Source organism: Monodon monoceros, unplaced genomic scaffold, assembly GCF_005190385.1.
Source record: "Monodon monoceros isolate NGI ecotype Baffin Bay Population unplaced genomic scaffold, NGI_Narwhal_1 Super_Scaffold_20, whole genome shotgun sequence".
NCBI lineage: Eukaryota > Metazoa > Chordata > Mammalia > Artiodactyla > Monodontidae > Monodon > Monodon monoceros.
The window spans coordinates 5,725,143-5,748,243 of NW_021703777.1; the positions used below are offsets into that span (position 1 = coordinate 5,725,143).

Genomic DNA, 23,101 nt, shown 5'->3' on the forward strand with positions numbered 1-23,101 from the left:
ATGTATTCGTAGTCTTTCTCTGGTTTGTAAACAGGTTGGTTGAGGAAAAAAAAGATCTTTTGAAAGGATTGTAACTTATTGGGAATGGAATACTAAGAAAGATCAAAGCTGTATGTCAGGGGTGATTCTAGAAAAGCTGAAGGTAGAAGCCTTTCCAAGGTCCATACAGCATCATGTACTGTTTATGACACAAAAATGGGGGAGGGGCACACAGTATGAAGAAGAGAAAATTAGAATATTTTATTATCCTAGATTGTTGTTCTCATATTGAAATACTATGTTTGAAAAGTGGAAATGAAAATTTTATACAGATGTAGGTTGAAAAAAATGGAGAACTGTACAGATGTTATGAAACAATTGGTACTTCCCTGAGGGGTAAGAAGAGAAATTTACAGAACCACAGAGCACAATATGTCATGTAGCGGCTGCAGAGAGCACACAGCATCCTTCAGCGGGTAAAGCAAAGGGCAAGGAGGTAGGGTCCGTTTCTATTTCTGGCATCTGTTGCTTTGGGACTTGGAGGATCAGAGTGTCACCTTTTGGCACTCAGGTCACCCCACATGTTTAAAAAAATCCATAACTCAAAGGTGTTTTATGCACCAGTTTTGACATCTATAAACCACTGGCAGATTTTAAAAATCAAGGCTGTCACAGAAGCAGGGACTGTTGTTCTCCCTCTCTGTAATTTACAGAATGCATGAAGATTTGCAATGGCCAGCCACCAATCAGAGGTCTATTGGAATATTCTTGTTTGCTTTACATCTCTGCTCACCCTGGAACCCATCACCTTAATTCATTTTTTCTTTGCATGAAATTTAAATGAAAAAGCAGCTCTAGGCAGATTCATTATTTAAGTTGCCGTTTCCATACTCTCCTTTGGAAATTGAGGCATCCGTATACGTAAGGCTTCAGTTAGGCTAAAAGATAAGTTAACATGCTAAAATCCAGGGTCCCAGCTATCATGCATGAAGTATATAAAGTTCATGTCTTCGTTTGCATCCTTTACAAGCTATCCTCGGTCAGCATTGATTTAGATGCTAACTTTATATTCAACTCAATTCTTACCTTCATTCTTTAGAAAAATATAACACATATGAGAAATCTGAAGATTAAATTTATAGATAAAAATACTTACCTCTCTCTTGCAGCTTGATGCACAATATGGAAAAATAATACATGAAAAAGTAAAAATAATACATAAACTATCAAACCAAATCCCCAGATAAAGGCAAACACAAAAAAGAGTCCACGCCTTGTAGAAGACATCATTCTCTTCCATTACCTAATGCCTGACTTTCAAGAAATTAGGTGAGTTCATATTGTTTAATCTATGGGATCTATTATCTAACCTTCTCGGGAAGTGACTTCAGTAAGTATCAATGCAATGTTCTCACAGTTCTCATCAATTCAATTACCTTGACCCACAGGTATATTTTGCGCACACACACACACACACACACACACACATGCACACATGCACACACTTACATACACACGTGCACACACATGCAAATGCTTTTCTTTGACTTTGAAGAGTGAAACAAAAACCACAGGTCCTAGACCCTAAAACAGAAGTAGGGAGGATTATCTGTAAACACTTGGCTGCATTTTACATATTGAGCCCAACCCAAGATGTGTATTCTTAGCGGATACTAGCATGTTAGCAAACTCTTACTGCGGAAAAGAAATGGGTTTTTGATATGTGCGTGTAACTGAATCACTTTGCTGTACACCTGAAACTAACACAACATTGTACATTTTTACTGAAGTCCACTCTACTTCAATTAACAAAATGCCTGCTTTGCCAGCTGTCTCTCTCACACCAGTCCCAGCGACACCCTACCTTGCGGAGGGGCTTGAGCTTGGTCTCCATGATGAAGTCGTACTTGCACAGCTCACAGCAGCGCGTGTCGGAGCTTTTGATCCACTGGTGGAGGCAGGCCTGGTGCACGAAGCGCAGGGTGCCCGTGCAGCGGCAGGGCGTGATGAGCGGACTCCCCTCATCCCCTTCGCAGTGACAGATCCTGGGGAGGACACAGCAGCCGGGTAAGATCTCTCCCTCGGGGAGCACACGGCATCCTCCTCCCACACATCCCAGGCTGTATTAGAAACTGCAACCTCACATTCAGACCCATGGACGTCGCACTTCGGCTTAATGCTAGAGCTGAATCTATGGCCAATACTAATTTCCTCTCCCTTGCATAGTCGTTGCTGGCCTCTTAAGTCATGTTCAAAGGCATTAGACACCCCAATACATCAAAAATGTGCGATCATTCCTACACAGAAGCCAATTTTAACAGCATAGCTATTGAGCTATGTCCCCACCTTCATCTATTAAAAGTCAATATCCATAGGCACAAGCTTGCTTTCATATACAAAAGTTACGACTTAGTATTCTAAGGAATGCTGGAACCTGGTAACTTCAATGTTTTACTTTGATGGTAGTTTTATGGGGTGTATACTTTACTACATACGGTATCTTACCAATGTGGAAGAATTCTGAAACATTTTAACATGCTACTATGGAATAAAGTGAATACAGAAAGTCTCAACTAGGAAATATTATGAAGATTTTCCTAGGAAGATGCACACACATTTGGTCAAAACAAAAGGCCTAAACTGCCAATAATCATCGTCACAAAAGTTACTGGTTACAGAAAGTTCAAGTACAGTAAATCCTACTGTTTTAAAATGTTAATTACTACATCTTCCAAGGAACTCCTAGTTCAAGTAGTTTACTGAATTACTACGACTTCTAGTGTCACAGATTCATAGTCCATGAAATCTTCATTATTCTTCTCTTCAAATTAAAAAACAATAATTTGTTTTCCTCACTGGATAAGTTTTTATACCACCAGGTCACAAATTCAAACCTTAGAACTTCAATAATTCTTGTTATATAACCAGCTGTTAGAAGTTGTTACTAAATTTAATTAGAAATATTGCTTGAACTCTGTTAGAAATATGAATGGAATGTTCCCAAAACACCTGTATATTAATTTTTTGGAGCAGAATCACAGTGGTAGGCTGGAAGAATGTTTGAATTGCTGCTACTTTCCTTTCATACCTCTTCTCCGGAAGCATGTTTTAAAGAGTGGATTTTAAAATATATTTATCTAGCTCAGCTGTCTCCCCAGGGGAAATGTGATGGTTGGTCAGATTGTTACTGCAATGAGATACAGGAATTGAAACCCAACCCTCCCCTAACCTCAAAATAAAGAAGTATGACACAGTGCACTGGTATCTTGGGTCTCTTTTTCTTAAGTAAAGCTCTTTGGGTGGAGTGATACGATGAGAACACAGGAGAGTTCAAAATCAGCGTCTGCCTTTCCCTGGACAGAGTTAGGAGGTATCAGTGTTGGATGTTGCAGCCCATGTCAAAGGCTGGCGTGGTGGGGAAAAACTAAAACTCATCTCAGAGCCTATTCTTTAATGTGAAAGCCCGAGATATGTCCTCTCTCCAAACGTGCAGGTCCTAGGATCAGGGCTTAAGTATACTTTATAGCATACCTGTTGCCGACAGACTGTTGGTCAGTGGATGCTTGTTGACTAAAGGAATTGTTCAGTCAACAAACTGTGACTTATTATAAAAGCAACCAGTGAAAGCATATCTGGGTTTCTATAGCACATCATTTAATTGTAATATTTATTTTTTTTGAGTCACTGAAACCTAACGCATTATACATCACGAGCGGCTGAGATTTCTGAAGTCCTTTGCACCTCTTCTCTACCTGTTCCCACACAAAGATACTCCCTTAGATCAGGGGCCAGCACACCGTGGCCCGTTTCTTCCTGCTGCATGTTTCGGTAAAGTTCTATTGGACCACACCCACACACGTTTGTTTATGTATTATTTAGAGCTGTGTTTCACTATAACTGTAGACCTAAGAGTTGATGCAGAGGCCATGTGGCCACAAAAGCTATCATCTTCACTACCTGGCCCTTTACAGAAAACTCATGTCTTAAACATGGTGATCCTGAGTTAAAGACAATGTCTGACTATTATCAACAATGATGAAAACAAGGTTCAGAAAATAAATCACCCCAAATTCTGCAAGTAACAAAAGTTGACGTAAAGGTTCCAGAGAGAAGCACACAATAAAGACGAAAGGCCCCTCCTGACCCACCACTGAAGCCCGCTGGTCCACAGCAGTCTGCAGGGACAGGGGGTAAAGTTTCTTGTTTGAAAAAGAAAAATTTGCAGTTAATGCCATCTCATAATTCGTCACCACAAAGGGGGTCAAGTGTTGCACAGCTGCCAAGATGATTCTGAGGCTCTGATTTTTTACTAACTTGAAGAAGTAATATATCATAAGCAGATGTAAACAGGGACCGCGCTGATTACTGAGTTCACACTGACCACAACAGTTCTCTGCTTGTAGTCAAGACTTCTTAAATCTTACAGATTCTTTTTAAGGAACTTCTCCTGAAACTGTCACCCGAAGCATCACTGGCAATATCACTTTTTCATAAAGTTAAGATTATTTCCCATAGGAAAAATCAAAAGCTTGGTTCATTTCCATTTCACAAGATTTCTTTTTATGTGATTTTAGCATTTTGAATTTTTTCTAAATTATCCAACTCAGGTTGGCTCCTAAAGAGTCTTTTTCAAACTATGCTGATATTGTTCTAAATGAATTTAAAAACTAAATATCAACTTCAAATATCTACTAGAAATGAAAATAGAGTGACGGAGCCATTACAGGAAGCATTAAACAATTCCTAAATTGATATACTTCACACAAACCATAACTGCTAAATTATAAATGAAAGCATAGTAATAAAAATATAAACATGCTTTTTTCCAATAGAATAATTGTGTAGAGAAAACGATTTCAATAATAAAATAAAAATGCACTGTAAAATAATCATAATTTTGATGCATTTTTACCTTATGGGAAATCGAGACTCGGGAATTAAGTGATTTTTTTAAAATCACTGATGGTCTACATTGGTGTCTGTCACCTAGCGGCAGGAACAAGCTGAATTCACAGATATTACTGGCATTTTAGTATCTTAACTGGCTGCTTCCAGTCCAACCACCATGTGTCAGGCTTTCACCATTTATGACGTGAATAAACATCTACTTCCATATAATTTCTAGTTTTCTGTAAAGAGTGGACCACAAAATGCTATTGAGCAAATTAAATTTTAGAAAATGTGTGTGTGTGTGTGTGTGTGTGTTTGCAGCTTCAAGTCCCCCCTTAATGTCTGAGTTTTAAGAAAAGTTGGCTTTTTTTTTTTTTTCAGTCATAGAGATCTGAAAATGATCTCCACTGCCAGCCCCAGACCCCATCCCTTGCCAAGGCTTCTTGGCTCAGGTAGAATAGTATTTTTTTTTTATGCATAAGTTTTTTAAAAAAATAATTCATCACTTAAAAAAAATCTTTGTGAGGGCCGTAGTGATTACGTAACTTTAGAATTATTTTCATTCATTCATTCATTCTTTAATTCATTCACATTTTCTTAGTTCTTGCTACATGCAAAGAAAATCAGACACTAGCATCTGCACGGAGGGTGGCTTGAGAGGAAGAGAAGAGAACCTGAAGGCGGGGACACCATTTGGGCAACGATTACAAATATCTAGGTATTAAGAATCTGGAACAATGTGGTAACACTTGGGAGGAGATGGGAGACAGCCTGCAGAGAGTGTCAGGATCCCCGAGGGCCTTGCTTGGTTTCCATGACTACTAGCTTTGGCATTGAAGCACATCTACAACATGGGACTCTTCAAGGCAGTCATCCCTGTAACCTTCAGACAGCATTGCAACTCTTTTCCCATAATCCATGCCATTTTTTCCCCTTTCTCTATCCCCTCATTTCCCTACCTACATTTTCTTCCATCCTCCTAACTAAATAAGCTTTAAACACAGTACTAATGGACACTGCTGTGTTTGTAATGGTTTAATCTAGATGTTAATCTTTACTCAAAACCAGTCATCATGCTTCAGAGTTTGGCACCCATTCTTCGCCTTTCAAAGAACCAGTTTGGTTTTATTGATATTTTTCTATTTTTTTAACCTTTATTTTATTTATTTCCTCTCTGATCTTTATGATGTCCTACCTTCTGCTGACTTTAGGGTTTTTTTGTTCTTTTTCTAATTATTTTAGGTGGTAGGTTAGGTTAGTTGAGATTTATCTTGTTTTTTGAAGAAGGCCTGTATTGCTATGAACTTCCCTCTAAGAACTGCTTTTGCTGCATCCCATAGATTTCGTATGGTTGTGCTTTGATGTCCATTCTTAGAATTCACTTTCTTAAGCTAAAAAATGATTAGAACACATGTTGGGCAGAAGCCATGTTGAAAGGTAGTAAGCAGTTACAAGAAATTAGTGCTCAAGTAAACAAGTGAGGAGATATAACCACTCTTTTTGAGAAGTATAGCACAGCAATGAAAGGATGGTGGACTAGAGAAAATTTTAGTTTTCACTTTCATTTCATTTTTTTTTTAACAGTAAAAGCTGACTGTGTTCATAAGCAGAAGTGAAGGTGCCACAGAGAGGGAGACACTTACAGAAATAATCAGGCAAGAGAATGACCCATTGTTAAATGAAGTTTCTTGAGAAGTCAGGAGAGTGTGGGGAAAGAAAAAATGGTAGAGGAATATCTTTGGACAAGTGCAAGGGTATCCAAGAGGGAAACAGACACCATTTCCCGTGAGCAAGAGGCAGAGGAGAAACGGCAGGTGAAGATGGAAAGGAGGTGGGGGCAGGGAAGGTTCAGCCCCTGGGCCTAGGGGTGTCTTACTATCTTCCCTGATATAACAGACAACAGGTAACTAAAGGGAAGGCAGGAAGGCACAGGGTTATGGTCTCACAGAGGCTGTAAATAATTAAAGAAAGCCACTGGGAGAATGAGATGGAAAATTAACCAAGCATGTATATCAGAATCGTGGAGCAGCCATGAGGTCCTCGATGAGATTAGACAGCATGGATTTATGGTGGACGTTCTGGGACTCAGTTTGCTGAGCAGTCAGAGAGGTCCTACAAAGGGTAGCACAACCTCTCCGTCCCGAGATCACTAGGTCAGGCTGGAGAAGGATGAGGAGTGAAGGATTCTGGTGCATCAGAGAAGACGGTGTGAAGATAGTTGTCATAAAGTCTAGATGAACTGAGCAGGGAAGCTAGTGAAACCACCTCATGGTCATTGTATTATGAGAAAAGGATGGGTTTGAGAGACCAGAAGACAAAGCGATGCAGAAGAACAGATGCTGAAAATAGGAGGAAATGGGACAAAGATTGTCCCTGTGTACAGTATGCATTCATCTCCCTCGTGGATGAATTTGTATCCCTTCTGTTGTATTTTTTCCATTGTCACAGAAAAAATAAAAAATATAGACTTATTTGGTGCTTGAGGTTCACAAGCAAATCCAATCCTGACTCACATCCTTGTTTTCCCCTCCAATAAACTGGTAAAGTTCTCTGTTTACTCATGTGCAAAATGAGGTCAAAAATAACTCTTAGGGTGTCATGAGAATTAAATAAAAGAGTACATGTCTGGCATATAGCAGGCAATCTAATACTTGTTAATTTTATTATGGCTAATTTGTTAATTTTGTCATGGGATCATGGGATTAATACTATTGCTACTACTATTACTAATGTGGTTTTTCTATGTTACTGCTGCCAATGCACTGGGACTAACAGCTTTTAGCAGCTAGTTTGTGAAGTCAGTTAAAGCAAGTGCTGGTAAGGCCAAGGTCATGAATTCTGACAGCATCCAGGTGAGTTAGTTATGACACCTTTGAATCCCCAGGTTAGTCGAGTCACAAACATGTCTCAAAGAAATCCTGGCATGGGAGTGTGTTTAGAGTAAACCTGGGATGGGATTCAGCTTCACTCTTCTGTATGTTGGGTGCTCTCAGACAAGTTTTCAGACAGTTGAGAGGCCCGTGTACCACAAAAAAAACAAAAAAACAACAACAACAAAAAAAGAAGAGCATGCAGGATGATTGTAGGGACTGAAATAGTGACTCCTTATGGAGGACCAGCCCAAAATGTCGGTATTCTGGAACCTGGAAAGATGAGAGATGATGGGGGAGATGATCCTATGATGAGACATAACAGGTGAGTTACCATGTGGAGAATAGTATACAATTCAGCGTGTCTAAATTCATGGGTAAAACTCGTCTACCATAATTTAATATTGTAGGGTGCAAAGCTTACCTCTTAAAGTATGAGTGTACTCATTTTGAGAGAAATAAAAAAAATACTAAGTCCTACATTTAACATCTTGGAGGGGAAAAAAAAGCAAGGAAGGGTCATTACATGCCAATTGTCTTTAGATATATGACAGGCTATTGTGTGAAAGGGCAGCGGGTCTTATTCTGAACCATAACTGGATCCAGGGAGTACAAGTTAAAGAATACATACATTGATATATACAGAACTTTCCAAAGATGAACTGAGCTTGCCCAGGAGGGTGTGGATTTCCCACCATGGAAGGTACTCAAGCAACAAACGTTAAGTTGTGTGATTACATGGCAGGCATAGTGTAAAGGAATTCAAGCAAGGAATTCATGTACTTAAACTACATGACCTAAAATTTCTAGTGTTGCGAGTCTGTTTTCCTTCCTTTCCAACAGACCAATCTCCCTGCTCCACCCCCTGAAATTTCTTTGTCAGCATTTCCCCTCTGCTTATCCTGGGAGTTTTGTACTTAATCCTTTGATTTTTCCATTCTACGCTGACTGCCCCAGGGAGGCCATCCTGAACCACAAGTTCAAGCATTGCTCCTAGACTTGTGATTTTAAAATATTCATCTCCAAAACCAACCGTTGCCCCTCCAACAGCAAGAAACCTCAGCCGGTTCTTACTGGTTCCTGCATCTCACCATCTCCAAAATAGCCTCTCTTCCCAAAGAGGCCATTCCATCAACATCAACATCCCGTTCTATTGCTTGCCTTTGTTTTGAGCCTTTCAGGTACTTCGTACTCTAAATTCAAATGATCAATATGCCAAAAATTTTTCTCCCTTAGTGTTTTGGTTTTTTTAAATTATTTTCCCCTTTTCATCCTCACTGCCATTGCTCTGGTAGTTTTGAATTGTCACCAGATACACAAACTGTCTTAAAGCCTTTGCTCCTTCCAAATCATTCTTTAAACATAGTTATTCAGATCCTCTTAAAATACTGCCATTCTTCAAGAACCCTATCATCAATCAAATAAAATCCAAATTACTTCACCTGGTTTTCAGCTGACCTTCCATAATTTGGATTTACCTTACCCATCCTGCTGTATTTCCTCTTAATCCCTAACACACAGGCATAGCAGCATGCTACAGAATTTACCAGCTGAGAAGCTATGAGTTTTGCCACAAATAACTTAACCACTGTGCCAAGATCTTGATTCCTCTCCATCTACAGGTCATTTTAAGGGTCTGGGTGTGTTGTCCATTAATCCCAGTTAACTCACAAATGTTATCATGTTCTGCGCATGTCATGATGTAGAAAGTGTTGGGAAACACTGGTGTGGTTTTTAATAGTACAATCACCATTAGAACCCTAGTTCTGCCGGTACATGTCTGTTACCTCACTTAATCTCTGGTATTTTCAAGTTCCTCACCAATAAAATAGGAAAATAGCAGTGTCTACTTCATAGGATTGTTTGTAAGAATTAAGTTAATTGTCAACTGCTAAATACTGTTTTTTTAAAATTAATGCTCAGATGTTTATTTCCTCAGCCTATTGCGTTCTGTGACTGTGCTTCTGCGAATTTTCTCAAATATGATCCCAAACCCCTGAGACCCTATTTCTTTCTTTTTTTTTTTTTTTTGCGGTTCGCAGGCCTCTCACTGTTGTGGCCTCTCCCATTGCGGACCACAGGCTCCGGATGCGCAGGCTCAGCGGCCATGGCCCACGGGCCCAGCCGCTCCGCGGCATGTGGGATCCTCCCGGACCAGGGCACGAACCCGTGTCCCCTGCATTGGCAGGCGGACTCTCAACCACTGCGCCACCAGGGAAGCCCGAGACCCTATTTCTTGATCACACTTCATTTAAATTTAAGCTGCCCTAAGACTCACATCCTTCATGAAATAGACTCTAGATCTTCTTTCCCTACAGTGTTTGAGGTGTCACTGTTCTTAGCACAGATAGATCCGGTCTTTGCTGTTTGTTGTTTCATCTATGCAAGTTCTGCTATTATGAGCTCAATAAATTCTTGTTTATTAATTTTGAGGGTCAGGATCTTCTTTGTATGGAAAGAATAGCAGGATATTAAGAGTAATTTAAGTGATGTGAGTGTTAAAAAGTCAAGGTGAAGATGGCTGATTCCCAGACCGCAAATGGATTGGCAATGCTATACTTTAAACTATCGTTTAAGCATGTACAGACCAAAAGAGATAGCCAAGGTTAGTGAGACGATTTATCAATTCTCAGAAGATGTTACCAACTACCAGTGTTTTGTTTATGTTTCGGGAAAACTCACTTATAATGAAAGTGAGAGATGTATGACCCTTACAAGTACCATGCACTCTTTATTTGCATTTGAGGAACTAAACTGAGGTGTACCAGTTTTACACCCTCTCTGAGCATCAGAGGAAGTCAAGCAAACCGGTCTGCTGTAGAAAGGAGAAGTAACTCTTATTTAATAAACAGAGAAGAAGATAGGCAGTATTTAATATTAGTCTTACCGGCAGCTGTTTCCAGCATCTCTTATTGATATGGAGCCAGAATATATCTTTAGAATTAAAAGAAAAAGGCCTTGCAAATCAGGTTTCTAAGATTTCCCTACAGAGATGAAGGTAAATATTATGAGCTACCATTCAGCCTGCAATTTAAAATATTTTGAAAACTTCTATTAAAGGTACAATTATGACATAGGAATAAAAATATTTTGTAGAGAGCTGATACAATTTTTATAATCATAAGATGGGTCATTCTGAATCTACAATCTTTTTCTACAGATGAGTGACAGCTCTTTACACACAAGTGACTTTTTTAAGTGTTTTGTTTTCTCAAAGGAATATTTTCAACTCGAAAAACCTGGTATATACCATGACTTCCTGAGTTTGATTTCATGCCCTAATTTGTCACCACTGACTTGGTCAAAACCTCAGACCATCTGCACAGAGCTGAAGGGAAGGATCAACAACAAAGGCAGAAACATAGCAACGTCCCTGGTTCCTCACTGGACCCTGGAGCAAATCCAAAGTCACAGCTAATCAGCTGTGTCTTCTTCCCATCGGATACCACACGAGGGAAAACAGTGGAGAGCACAGTGATCACTTGTGCCAATGATGGAAGCACAGGAAGCACAGGCTTATCTGAGTTCACAGGTACTTGGGTTAGGTGACCTGCAGTGGCTTGGTAAGATGCTATCTGAATTGCTCCCCTTGCAGCCCTATCACCTCTGGTGATGGCTCGAACCTATTGATCCCAGGAGTTTCAACCCTGATTGGGATCGAAGGTTGTCATAAGAACTCCCCTATTAGTGGCTAGCCCAGTGATTCAATCTCATAGTAGGCTAGGTCCTCTTGGAGGGCTTTCTGAGACATCTCCGTGGGTGCATGGAGTATGTGAGATTTCTTCCCCTGTGTGTTGGCATGTGTAGCCCCAGGAGTCCCAGCCCCAAGTGTACCCAACAACAGGATAGATCTTCCTCATTAGTCTTAGTATCAGCTCAGATGGTCCAAATCCTCCAGGTCAGGAGAGATCAAAGGATGGGTTGTGCCCTATGGGATAACCCTTCCTTTGTTAGCCATCACCTTGCTTTCCCATCCACACTCTGTTGGTGGGTTCAGACAGAGCACGGTCTACTTCTGAGTAGAGAAATGGATTTTCCCCAATGGTGCTTACCTTTCCAGATCCTACCTTATAATTTTGGTGACATATAGATGAGTTAATAGATAATAAACATTGAATAAATATCCTGAGGTAATGATTCTCTCTACACTCTCACACATCACCAACATTCATTTTATGTCAGCTTTGAGACCTTTCTGCGCGTGTTCGTAAGATGGACAAAACTGAACTAGAGACACTTCTAAGCAAGAATTCTTAAAGTTGTTAGGCTCAGGGCTTCTCTGGTGGCACAGTGGTTGAGAATCCTCCTGCCAATGCAGGGGACACGGGTTCGAGCCCTGGTCCGGGAACATCCCACATGCAGCAGAGCAACTGAGCCTGTGTGCCACAACTACTGAGCCTGTGCTATAGAGCCCGTGAGCCACAAGTACTGAGCCCATGTGCTGCAACTACTGAAGCCCGCGTGCCTAGAGCCCGTGCTCGCAACACGAGAAGCCACCACAATGAGAAGCCCGCGCACAGCAATGAAGAATAGTCCCCACTCGGCTGCAACTAAGAGAAAGCCTGCGCGCAGCAACGAAGGCCCAACACAGCCAAAAATAAATAAATAAATTTATTAAAAAAAAAAAGTTGTTAGGCTCAGTTTTTATTAGCTGCATGCGTTGAAGGGAAAAGGAAAAACAAAAGGACAGATAACACACACTCATTTGCTTTCTGTGTAGATATAAGCAAAGAAATATATTTGGTCAGATGCAGAATAGGGCTTTTGTACATGCATAATAACAGAGCTATCAGAAAACTTATCATTATAACTTTTTAGTCCTTTTACTTTTCTGCATGTGGCAGAGATTCTTAATTCAAATTGATTTTGTGATACCGCTTTTTTCGTGATTGCTTAGTGTTTGAATCCCCATAACCTCATCCTCAACCATGACTTCTTTCTGTTTTTGTCTATTCATTAATCTTATCTGGTGGAGCATTACTTCAAAGGAAGTCTCAAGCTGCCATGCATAACTGACAAAGAAGGTAATTTATTTACAGATAACCAAGAATGCACTGAATGAATTAAAAATATGATTCTGCATATAAATTCTCCTACACAGGCAAGCGAGTGTCTTGGCAAAATACTGATGTCTTATAGTAGCTCCAGCCACCTTGAGTGAACACTGGTCATTCTTGATTCATTTATTCATGTATTCCTTTATTTATTTATTCATGTAATCATTCTCTCACCAAATAATCTGTTGCATGTGTGCAAGGTTATACGAGGTGGTGAGATAAATGCAGAGATGAGTAAGTCTCAGTCTCTGTCCTTCAAGGAGCTTATACTTTGACACTTTATACATTGGACACCTGCACAACTAGCTGGAATCCAAGTCACCATGTGATGTACGCCATATCAAATGCTGTGCAAGGCAGGGAAAGAGAATGTGTAGATTGGGGTGGGGGGAGGGTGGTTAGAGCCTAATGGAAGATGTCTATAGAAAGTGGAATTGGGGCCTGGGGAGAATTTTTGGCAGATGGAGATGGAAGTTGGTAGAATACTCCAGACATAGAAGATCCTTTCAGTGAATGCCTAGAAGTAGGAATCACCAGGTAATCGGGTCAAGTATGAGGCTAAGTTTGAAAGGAACATGAAAGTTTGGGTAGGATTGTATTGGGATGTCATGCTGACAAATTAAGATTGTGGAGAGCCTAAAATACATTTCCTTCATCCAGCACCAACATTTACACACACACACACACACACACACACACACACACACAGGCATGCACATAAAAAGTTTTAACTATCAATATATTCAGTTGCAGGGGGAACTCAATAAAGAATCGGATTAAGAAAAAATTATTAGAAAGATTAATCTGCCTGTGTAACCTCAGAGATTAGGCAGAAAAAGAAGAGGATATTACAATCGTCAAAATCAACAGTAATAAGAACATGCACTAGTGTAACAGTCGTGACAATGAAAAAAGATAACAGGAGATACTGAATAAGTAAAGATGGTGGGATGTAGACACGAACTTGGGAAGAGGAGCAGGGATGAGCCGTGAGAGGAGAGGAAAGGACTGACTACACTGACTTCAGGGTTTTAATTAAAACTATGATACAGAGAATGGATCAAAAACAAGATCCTCCTGTATAAGCACAGGGAACTACACTCAGTGTCCTATGATAAACCATAACGGAAAAGAACATGAAAAAGAATATGTATAACTGAGTCACTGTGCTGTACACCTCAAACTAACACAACATTGTAAATCAACTCCACTCCAATAAAATAAAGAAAAAAGCTTCTCCGGACAGAGGCTCAAGATTAACCGACTTACAGGGCCTCTGAGCATTTGTGTGTCACCACAAGCACCACTTGGAAACGATAATGTTCATAATTTAATTTTTAAGTTAGTTACACTGTATGGGGAGGGTCATTTTGAAAAGCAGAAGGAAGTAGTTCCACACATTCTCATAGATGCAATTTTCTTGGATTTGAGATATTTCAATGAATAAACATATTCGAAAGATGTTTTTCCACACAGCAACAGAATTACCTATGACAAATAATTATTTCAAATAACAAGCCTATTTGAAATAGACTTTTTCCCAATTAGCAGTAGAACAGCCAAGAGGTTTCTAAATATTAAGCCCAGAATTTTACCTTCTCTCTTCTCTGTGCATTAAAGAAAAAGACAGTCTGCACTGATATCGAGAAACTGGAGGAGAATATTACTGTTGCTCATATTATATGTCTGCTATAAATCATCAGAAACCAAAACAAACTGGGAATTCATCATGAGGGTCATCTCCTCTTTATTTTATTTATCTTGCATTATGTATAGTGCAACACCATGCTTGAGGTTGTCATTTTGCACTTGCATTTTTCACTTCTGTAGTTTGTGCATGAAGAAGAAATGTTCTACTTTACCTTTCATTAAACCCCATGTTGAAGTTATACATTTAAAAATTCTTAATTGTTTCTATCTTCAAATAAAGACAGCTGCTTCAAAGACATAACAATAAGGCAGAGATAGCAGGAAAGAGATATGTTACTGCTTTTTACTTTCAAATTATATTTTAATTTTCAAATAGCATCTTAAGGTATATGTTCTCTAAAGGAAGTACATAGTGAATATAAACTGCTAGTAGCTTCAGTTTGATTTCATACAAATAGTATTTTACTTGAGTCTAACTGTAACAGCTTTAACTATTATAGAAGATTACATATCTACTGTATATATACCCACATATACATATGTTATAAACGTAAATGTATATGTTTCAGTCCATAAGGAATATTCACATTATATCAATGAACCACACTGATGCAGGGTTTGCTGATCTTCACGCTCGATCCCTTAATGGCATCTGACAAAAAGTAAGGGAATTAAACAGCTGCAAATGGAACAAAAGGCGTCTGCCTTATCGCTGCAACATATCATCGTGATAACTACAGGAAAACTGATCTGCAGCTAACTAACCACTGGCAAAGGTATGAAGAAGCTGCATAAGCTAAACTCATTTGTGAGCCTTGTTTCTGCACAGAGTGGAATTTGGGCTAAGATATCTCCCAAGGGATGTTGAAGGCTGTGGCTTCATAGGTGGGAATTCGGGACGAATGCTCTTTTAGCTGAGTGGCCTCAACCTGTGGTTAGACTTTGTCACGTTGGTTCACTGTGGGGAAGGTGAGTAGGGGTGGTGAGGAAGAAGAAACATATTCTCTTTTTATCCTATTCTTCAAAGGATCTTCCTAAGCGAATCTAAGATGATTTTACCTCAGCCTTTTCTCTTCTTCACAAATGATATATTGTATATAGTAGACCATGCAAAATGATCAAAAATATATAAGCCATGAATTTTAGGATACATCACTGTATTTCTTATAAAATCAACAGGCTCTTGCAATGGCACATTTTAAGACTAAAATAAAATGTAAATGGAACACAACAAAGTAAAACCAAGCATGGTATCATTTTAAAAATCACCCTTGCAACAATGTGCAAGTTATTACATATCATCATGGGAAAGTGAAGTGGTTACACAAGAGAGGATTGATCTTGAGCTATTTCTCAAGAAAAAGTGCAGGCTGCCAGTGGACACGGACATTTGCTCCTTTGACATTCTTTTTCCCACAAATACTGACTATCTAGGGAGCTTTGGAGCTGGAGAAGCCTCCTTTTAAGTGCTCATCTTGAGGTAGCTCTCTAGTTTCTTGATAGGGCCTTAACTCTGTCTTCTGCCAAGCCTTGATTGTCAAAGAAAGTGGCACACGTTGCTTACACGCAGGTAGCCAAGGATGCCATCCAGTATGTTGAAATGTTCTCATTATAAGGAAAGAAGTTTTGCTCAGTCATTCTTTACTAGCAAAAGCTGGGTTTCATCTGAACACTCGATTTGCTTTTCTGTGAATCCTGTTTATTTCTTTGCTTTGACCACTGTGCCTATGAAAATTAAACTTGTAGTAAATCTCCATATATGCATTTTTGTGGATTTAGTAGTTTTCTACCCTTCTTTTCATGTGTCCTGATTTTCTCAATTTCCTATTTTATCTGTTTTGAGTGTGTGTGTGTGTGTACACACATATACACATGTATACCTATATATACACACACATATATATACATGAAAAAGGGGTCAAACAATTTAAAAAGGACTTAGAAAATTTTCAAATACAAACATGTATCATCCTCTTTACTTGCTTTGTGTTTTGCTGTCTCTTATGCATGACTTGCATTGGGATCCTTTTCCGTACCCTCCCCAGCACACTATGATCAACCCATGAGGACACGAACACACTCTATTACAATTGTCTGTTTTCTCCTTTGCAGCCTCTGCTCCAGTGGTGCCCAAACATAAGCCTGCATCAGACTCACACAGAGGGCCAGGGCCAGTTAAACTAGGGGCTGGGCCCCGCTCCCAGAGCTTCTGATTCAGTATGTCTAAGTTGGGTCCCAATAGTTTGCATGTGTAACAAATTCCCACTTGATTCTGATGCTATGGGTGCAGGGACTATCTTTGGGAACCATGGATTTAGCTGGGTTTCATTTCCTATCCTGTCATTTGTAAGTGAATTGCAACTAGATGAGAAATTTGAGGTTTCATCAAAGATGAAAACTGTAAAAGACAATTGTATCTTTTATTTCCTCCAATCAAGTTGTCACGTTTGGGAACCCCTGTCCCAAACGGTTTCAGGAGCCAAGAGGAAATTATTTGTACCCGTCGCTCACCCCAGGGTCCATTCTACTGAGTCCAGATCACAGACGTACCACCAAGTGGGCTGCTACCCGAAGTATGATTCTTATGACACACGTGTCTTCTGGGGGTCAATTTGTTCACCCAAGATTGAGCTGGAAATCAGTGATTCTCAGCCCTAACTGTGCATGAGAATCATCTAGGATGCTTTTATAGATGTGCCTGTGCTGAGACATCGCTTCCAGAGGGATCTGGATGAAGCCCTGGCAGCAACATTTTTTTTTTTTTTTTTTTTTAATTTCCCAGGTGAGTCTAATGTGCAGGCCAGACTGAGAGCCACTGGGTGAGGTGAGCTCTCTAGGTCTTTCCAGCTCTACCTGGTAGGATTTTGAGGCTTTCAAGTGTTGAATGGAACCATGACTTCTCAACCATGGGACATTTTGACAGTGTATATGACTTCTATTTCATTCTAGTTATTATTTTTTCTTTCTTTCCTCCTCCTTAATTTTCTCCCTTGGTACTGGCTGAGAGTGTGGCAAAACACCTTAGTTAACACCCTTGGAGAGCTATGAGCTAGCCTGAACCCCAAAATCCCTAAAATAAAGACACCAGAATTTGTTAAGGTGAGGCTCAGAGGGCCAAACAAGAACAAAGTGGTGCAACTTGGGCAGAAAATAGGGAGGTTTTGATTATTATTTATTAGATAACCATGAAGGAAAGAGGAAAGTTTTTAGTCTAATGTCTAAAGAAAAGGCCATCTCCAAGAAGCTACCCAAACCCAGGACTCCGGGATTATGGCATCTTCAGTCTGCAAAAACATGCAAGCGAGTGGAGGGGAACCAAGAGTCCTCTGGAACAGAGGCGGGAGGAAGGTCATGGTGCTGAGTTTGAGACGCTCAGAGGCCTATGAACGGAAGGCAACTCCCTGGGGCTGCTCCAGAGCCATTTTAATTTCTGAACCGAATTAGACACTGTATTTAAATTTACCTATGTCTGAGGATGGTTGCAGAAGATTTGAAATGAATATATAACTATTCTGCAACAGTTACAAGGAAGATGAGAACTCAAATATGGTGATTAAGAATGGAGGGAAAAAAAAAAAAGAATGGAGGAAATGCTCAAGCTATAAATACATTCTCAGAGACATATCATGATGTGGTAGCAACAAGCACTGTACCCAATATTCATCAGCATATGTACACAGTGTGCATTTCCGGTTTGCATAAATATATGAAGATATAGGTTTAAAAAGGAATTTATGTGACAGAAAGAAGAGGAGGAGACCTTCAAGATGGCGGAGGAGTAAGACGCGGAGATAACCTTCCTCCCCACAAATACATCAGAAATACATCTACACGTGGAACAACTCCTACAGAACACCTACTGAACGCTGGCAGAAGACCTCGGACCTCCCCAAAGGCAAGAAACCCCCCACGTACCTGGAAGGGATTAAGAGCGCTGCTTAAAGGAGCTCCAGAGACGGGCGCGAGCCGCGGCTAACAGCGCGGACCCCAGAGACGGGCATGAGACGCTAAGGCTGCTGCTGCCGCCACCAAGAAGCCTGTGTGCGAGCACAGGTCACTATCCACACCTCCCTTCCCGGGAGCCTGTGCAGCCCGCCACTGCCAGGGTCCCGGGATCCAGGGACAACTTCCCCGGGAGAACGCACAGCGAGCGTCACGCTGGTGCAACGTCACGCCGCCTCTGCCGCCGCAGGCCCGCCCCGCACTCCGCGCCCCTCCCCCCCCCCCCCCTGCGTCAGCCAGAGTCCCCGAATCAGCGGCTCCTTTAACCCTGTCCTGTCTGAGCGAAGAACAGACGCCCTCAGGCGACCTACACGCAGAGGCGGGGCCAAATCCAAAGCTGAGCCCCGGGAGCTGTGAGAACAAAGAAGAGAAAGGGAAATCTCTCCCAGCAGCCTCAGAAGCAGCGGATTAAAGCTCCACAATCAACTTGATGTACCTGCATCTGTGGAATACCTAAATAGACAACGAATCATCCCAAATTGAGGAGGTGGACTTTGGGAACAACTGTAGACTTGGGGTTTGGTTTCTGCATATGTTTCTGGCTTTATGTTTATCTTTAGTATTTAGAGTTTAATATCATTGGAACATTTGGTTATTAATTTCGTGGCTCTCCTTTTTTTATATATAGATATATTTTTTTCCTTTTGCTTTTTTTGTGAGTGTGTATGCTTCTTCGTGTAATTTTCTCTGTATAGCTTTGCTTTTACCATTTGTCCTAGGGTTCTGTCTGTCCTTTTTTTTTTTGTATACTTTATAGTGCTTGTTTTCATTGGTGGATTTGTTTTTTTGGTTTGGTTGTTCTCCTCTTTCCTTCTTTTTTAAATTACCTTTTAATTATTTTTAATTTTTAATAATCTTGTCTTTTTATTTTAATAACTTTATTTTCTCTCTTTCTTCCTTCCTTCCTCCCTCCCTCCCACCCTCCCTCCTCTCTCTCTCTCTCTCTTTCTCCCTTTTCTTTTAAGCCATGTGGTGGACAAAGTCTTTGTGCTTCAGCCAGGTGTCAGGCCTGTGCCTCTGATGGGGGAGAGCCGAGTTCAGGACATTGATCCACCACAGTCCTCCAAGCTCCATGTAATATCAAACAGCAAAAGCTCTCCCAGAGATCTCTATCTCAACGCTAAGATCCAGTTCCACTCAATGACCAGCAAGCTGCAGTGCTGGACACCCTATGCCAAACAACTAGCAAGACAGGAACACAGCCCCACCCATTAGCAGAGAGGCTGCCTAAAATCATAATAAGGTCACAGACAACCAAAAACACACCACCGGAGGCAGTTCTGCCCACCAGAAAGACAAGATCCAATCTTATCCACCAGAACACAGGCACCAGTCCCCTCCACCAGGAAGCCTACACAACCCACTGAACCAACCTTAGCCACTAGGGGCAGACACCAAAACAACGAGAACTATGAACCTGCAGCCTGCAAATAGGAGACCCCAAACACAGTAACTTAAGCAAATGAGAAGACAGAGAAACACACAGCAGATGAAGGAGCAAGGTAAAAACCCACCAGACCAAACAAATGAAGAGGAAATAGGCAGTCTACCTGAAAAAGAATTCAGAGTAATGATAGTAAAGATGATGCAAAATCTTGGAAATAGAAAGGAGGATATACAAGAAACATTTCACAAGGGCCTAGAAAAACTAAAGAGCAATCAAACAATGATGAACAACACAATAAATGAAATCTAAAATTCTCTAGAAGGAATCAATAGCAGAATAACTGAGGCAGAAGAATGGATAAGTGATCTGGAAGATAAAATAGTGGAAATAAGACCACAGGGCAGAATAAAGAAAAAAGAATAAAAATAATTGAGGACAGTCTCAGAGACCTCTGGGACAACATTAAACGCACCAACATTCGAATTATAGGGGTCCCAGAAGAAGAAAAGAAAAGGACTGAGAAAATATTTGAAGAGATTATAGTTGAAAATTTCCCTAATATGGGAAGGAAATAGTCAATCAACTCCAGGAAGCACACAGAGTCCCATACAGGACAAATCCAAGGAGAAACACGCCAAGACACATATTAATCAAACTGTCAAAAATTAAATACAAAGAAAAAATATTGAAAGCAGCAACGGAAAAACAACATATAACACACAAGGGCATCCCCATAAAGTTAACAGCTGACCTTGCAGCAGAAACTCTGCAAGCCAGAAGGGAGTGGCAGGACATATTCAAAGTGATGAAAGGGAAAAACCTACAACCAAGATTACTCTACCCAGCAAGGATCTCATTCAGATTCAATGGAGAAATTAAAACCTTTACAGACAAGCAAAAGCTAACAGAATTCACACCAGCAAACCAGCTTTACAACAGATGCTAAAGGAATTTCCCTAGGCAGGAAACACAAGAAAAGGAAAAGACCTACCAAAACAAACCCAAAACAATTAAGAAAATGGGAATAGGAACATACATATCGATAATTACCTTGAATGTAAATGGATTAAATGCTCCAACCAAAAGACACAGACTGGCTGAATGGATACAAAACCAAGACCTGTATATATGCTGTCTATAAGAGACCCACTTCAGACCTAGGGACACATACAGACTGAAAGTGAGGGGATGGAAAAAGATATTCCATGCAAATGGAAATCAAAAGAAAGCCTGAGTAGCAATTCTCATATCAGACAACATAGCCTTTAAAATAAAGAATATTACAAGAGACAAAGAAGGACACTACACAATGATCAAGGGATAAATCCAAGAAGATATAATTGTAAATATTTATGCACCCAACATAGGAGTACCTCAATACATAGGCAAATGCTAACAGCCATAAAAGGGGAAATCAAAAGTAACACAATCATAGTAGGGGAATTTAACTCCCCACTTTCACCAATGGACAGATCATGCAAAATGAAAATAAATAAGGAAATACAAGCTGTAAATGATACATTAAACAAGATGGACTTATCTGATATTTGCAGGACAATGCATCCAAAAATAACAGAAAACACTTTCTTCTCAAGTGCTTATGGAACATTCTCCAGGATAGTTCATATCTTAGGTCACAAATCAAGCACTGGTAAATTTAAGAAAATTGAAATCGTATCAAGTATATTTCCAACAACAACGCTATGAGACTAGATATCAATTACAGGTTAAAAACTGTAAAAAATACAACTACATGGAGGTTAAACAACACACTAATAAATAACCAAGAGATAACTGAAGAAATCAAAGAGGAAATAAAAAATACCTAGAAACAAATGACAATGAAAACATGACAACCCAAAACCTATGGCATTCAGCAAAAGCAGTTCTAGGAGGGAAGTTTATAGCAATACAGTCCTACCTCAAGAAACAAGAAACATCTCACACAAACAACCTAACCTTACAGCTAAAGCAATTAGAGAAAGAAGAACAAAAAATCCCAAAGTTAGCAGAAGGAAAGAAATCATAAAGATCACATCAGAAATAAATGAAAAAGAAATGAAGGAAACAATAGCAGAGACCAATAAAACTAAAAGCTGGTTCTCTGAGAAGATAAACAAAATTGACAAACCATTAGCCAGACTCATCAAGAAAAAAAGGGAGAAGACTCAAATCAACAGAATGAGAAATGAAAAAGAAGTAACAACTGACACTGCAGAAATACAAAGGATCATGAGAGATTGCTAGTAGCAACTATATGCCAATAAAATGGACAACCTGGAAGAAATGGACAAATTCTTAGAAAAGCACAAACTTCTGAGACTGAACCAGGAAGAAATAGAAAATATACACAGACCAATCACAAGCACTGAAATTGAGACTGTGGTTAAAGTCTTCCAACAAAAGTCCAGGACCAGATGGCTTCACAGGTGAATTCTATCAAACATTTACAGAAGCGCTAACACCTATCTTTCTTAAACTCTTTCAAAATATAGCAGAGGGAGGAACACTCTCAAACTCATTCTAGGAGGCCACCATCACCCTGAAACCAAAACCAGGCAAAGATGTCACAAAGAAAGAAAACTACTGACCAATATCACTGATGAACACAGAGGCAAAAATCCTCAACAAAATACTAGCAAACAGAATGCAGCAGCACATTAAAAGGATCATACAGTGTGATCAAGATTCTTCAGTATATGCAAATCAAACAATGTGCTACACCATATTAACAAACTGAAGGAGAAAAACCACATGATCTCAATAGATGCAGAAAAAAAAAAACTTTTGACAAAATTCAACACCCATTTATGATATAAACCCTCCAGAAAGTACGCATAGAGGGAACTTGTCTCAACATAATAAAGGCCATATATGACAAACCCACAGCCAACATCGTTCTCAATGGTGAAAAACTGAAACCATTTCCTCTAAGATCAGGAACAAGACAAGGTTGCCCACTCTCACCACTCTTATTCAACATAGTTTTGGAAGTTTTAGCCGCAGCAGTCAGAGAAGAAAAAGAAACAAAAGGAATCCAAATTGGAAAAAAAGAAGTAAAGTTGTCACTGTTTGCAGATGACATGATATTAGACATACAGAATCTTAAAGATGCTACCAGAAAACTACTAGAGCTAATCAATGAATTTGGTAAAGTAGCAGGATACAAAATAAATGCACAGAAATCTCTTGCATTCCTATACACTAATGATGAAAAATCTGAAAGAGGAATTAAGGAAACACTCCCATTTACCATTGCAACCAAA

The 23,101-nt window shown here is 39.9% G+C and overlaps 1 protein-coding gene across 2 annotated transcripts in view; it reads right to left on the minus strand.

The window, feature by feature from the left end:
• MARCH1 (membrane associated ring-CH-type finger 1) overlaps positions 1-23,101 on the minus strand; it is a 324,508-nt gene that overhangs the window by 49,385 nt on the left and 252,022 nt on the right. For both annotated transcript variants that reach the window (XM_029234568.1, XM_029234569.1), the window contains one exon: positions 1,844-2,024. In XM_029234568.1, coding sequence (XP_029090401.1) covers positions 1,844-2,024 — 181 coding nt within the window. The remainder of the gene's footprint in view (positions 1-1,843; positions 2,025-23,101) is intronic.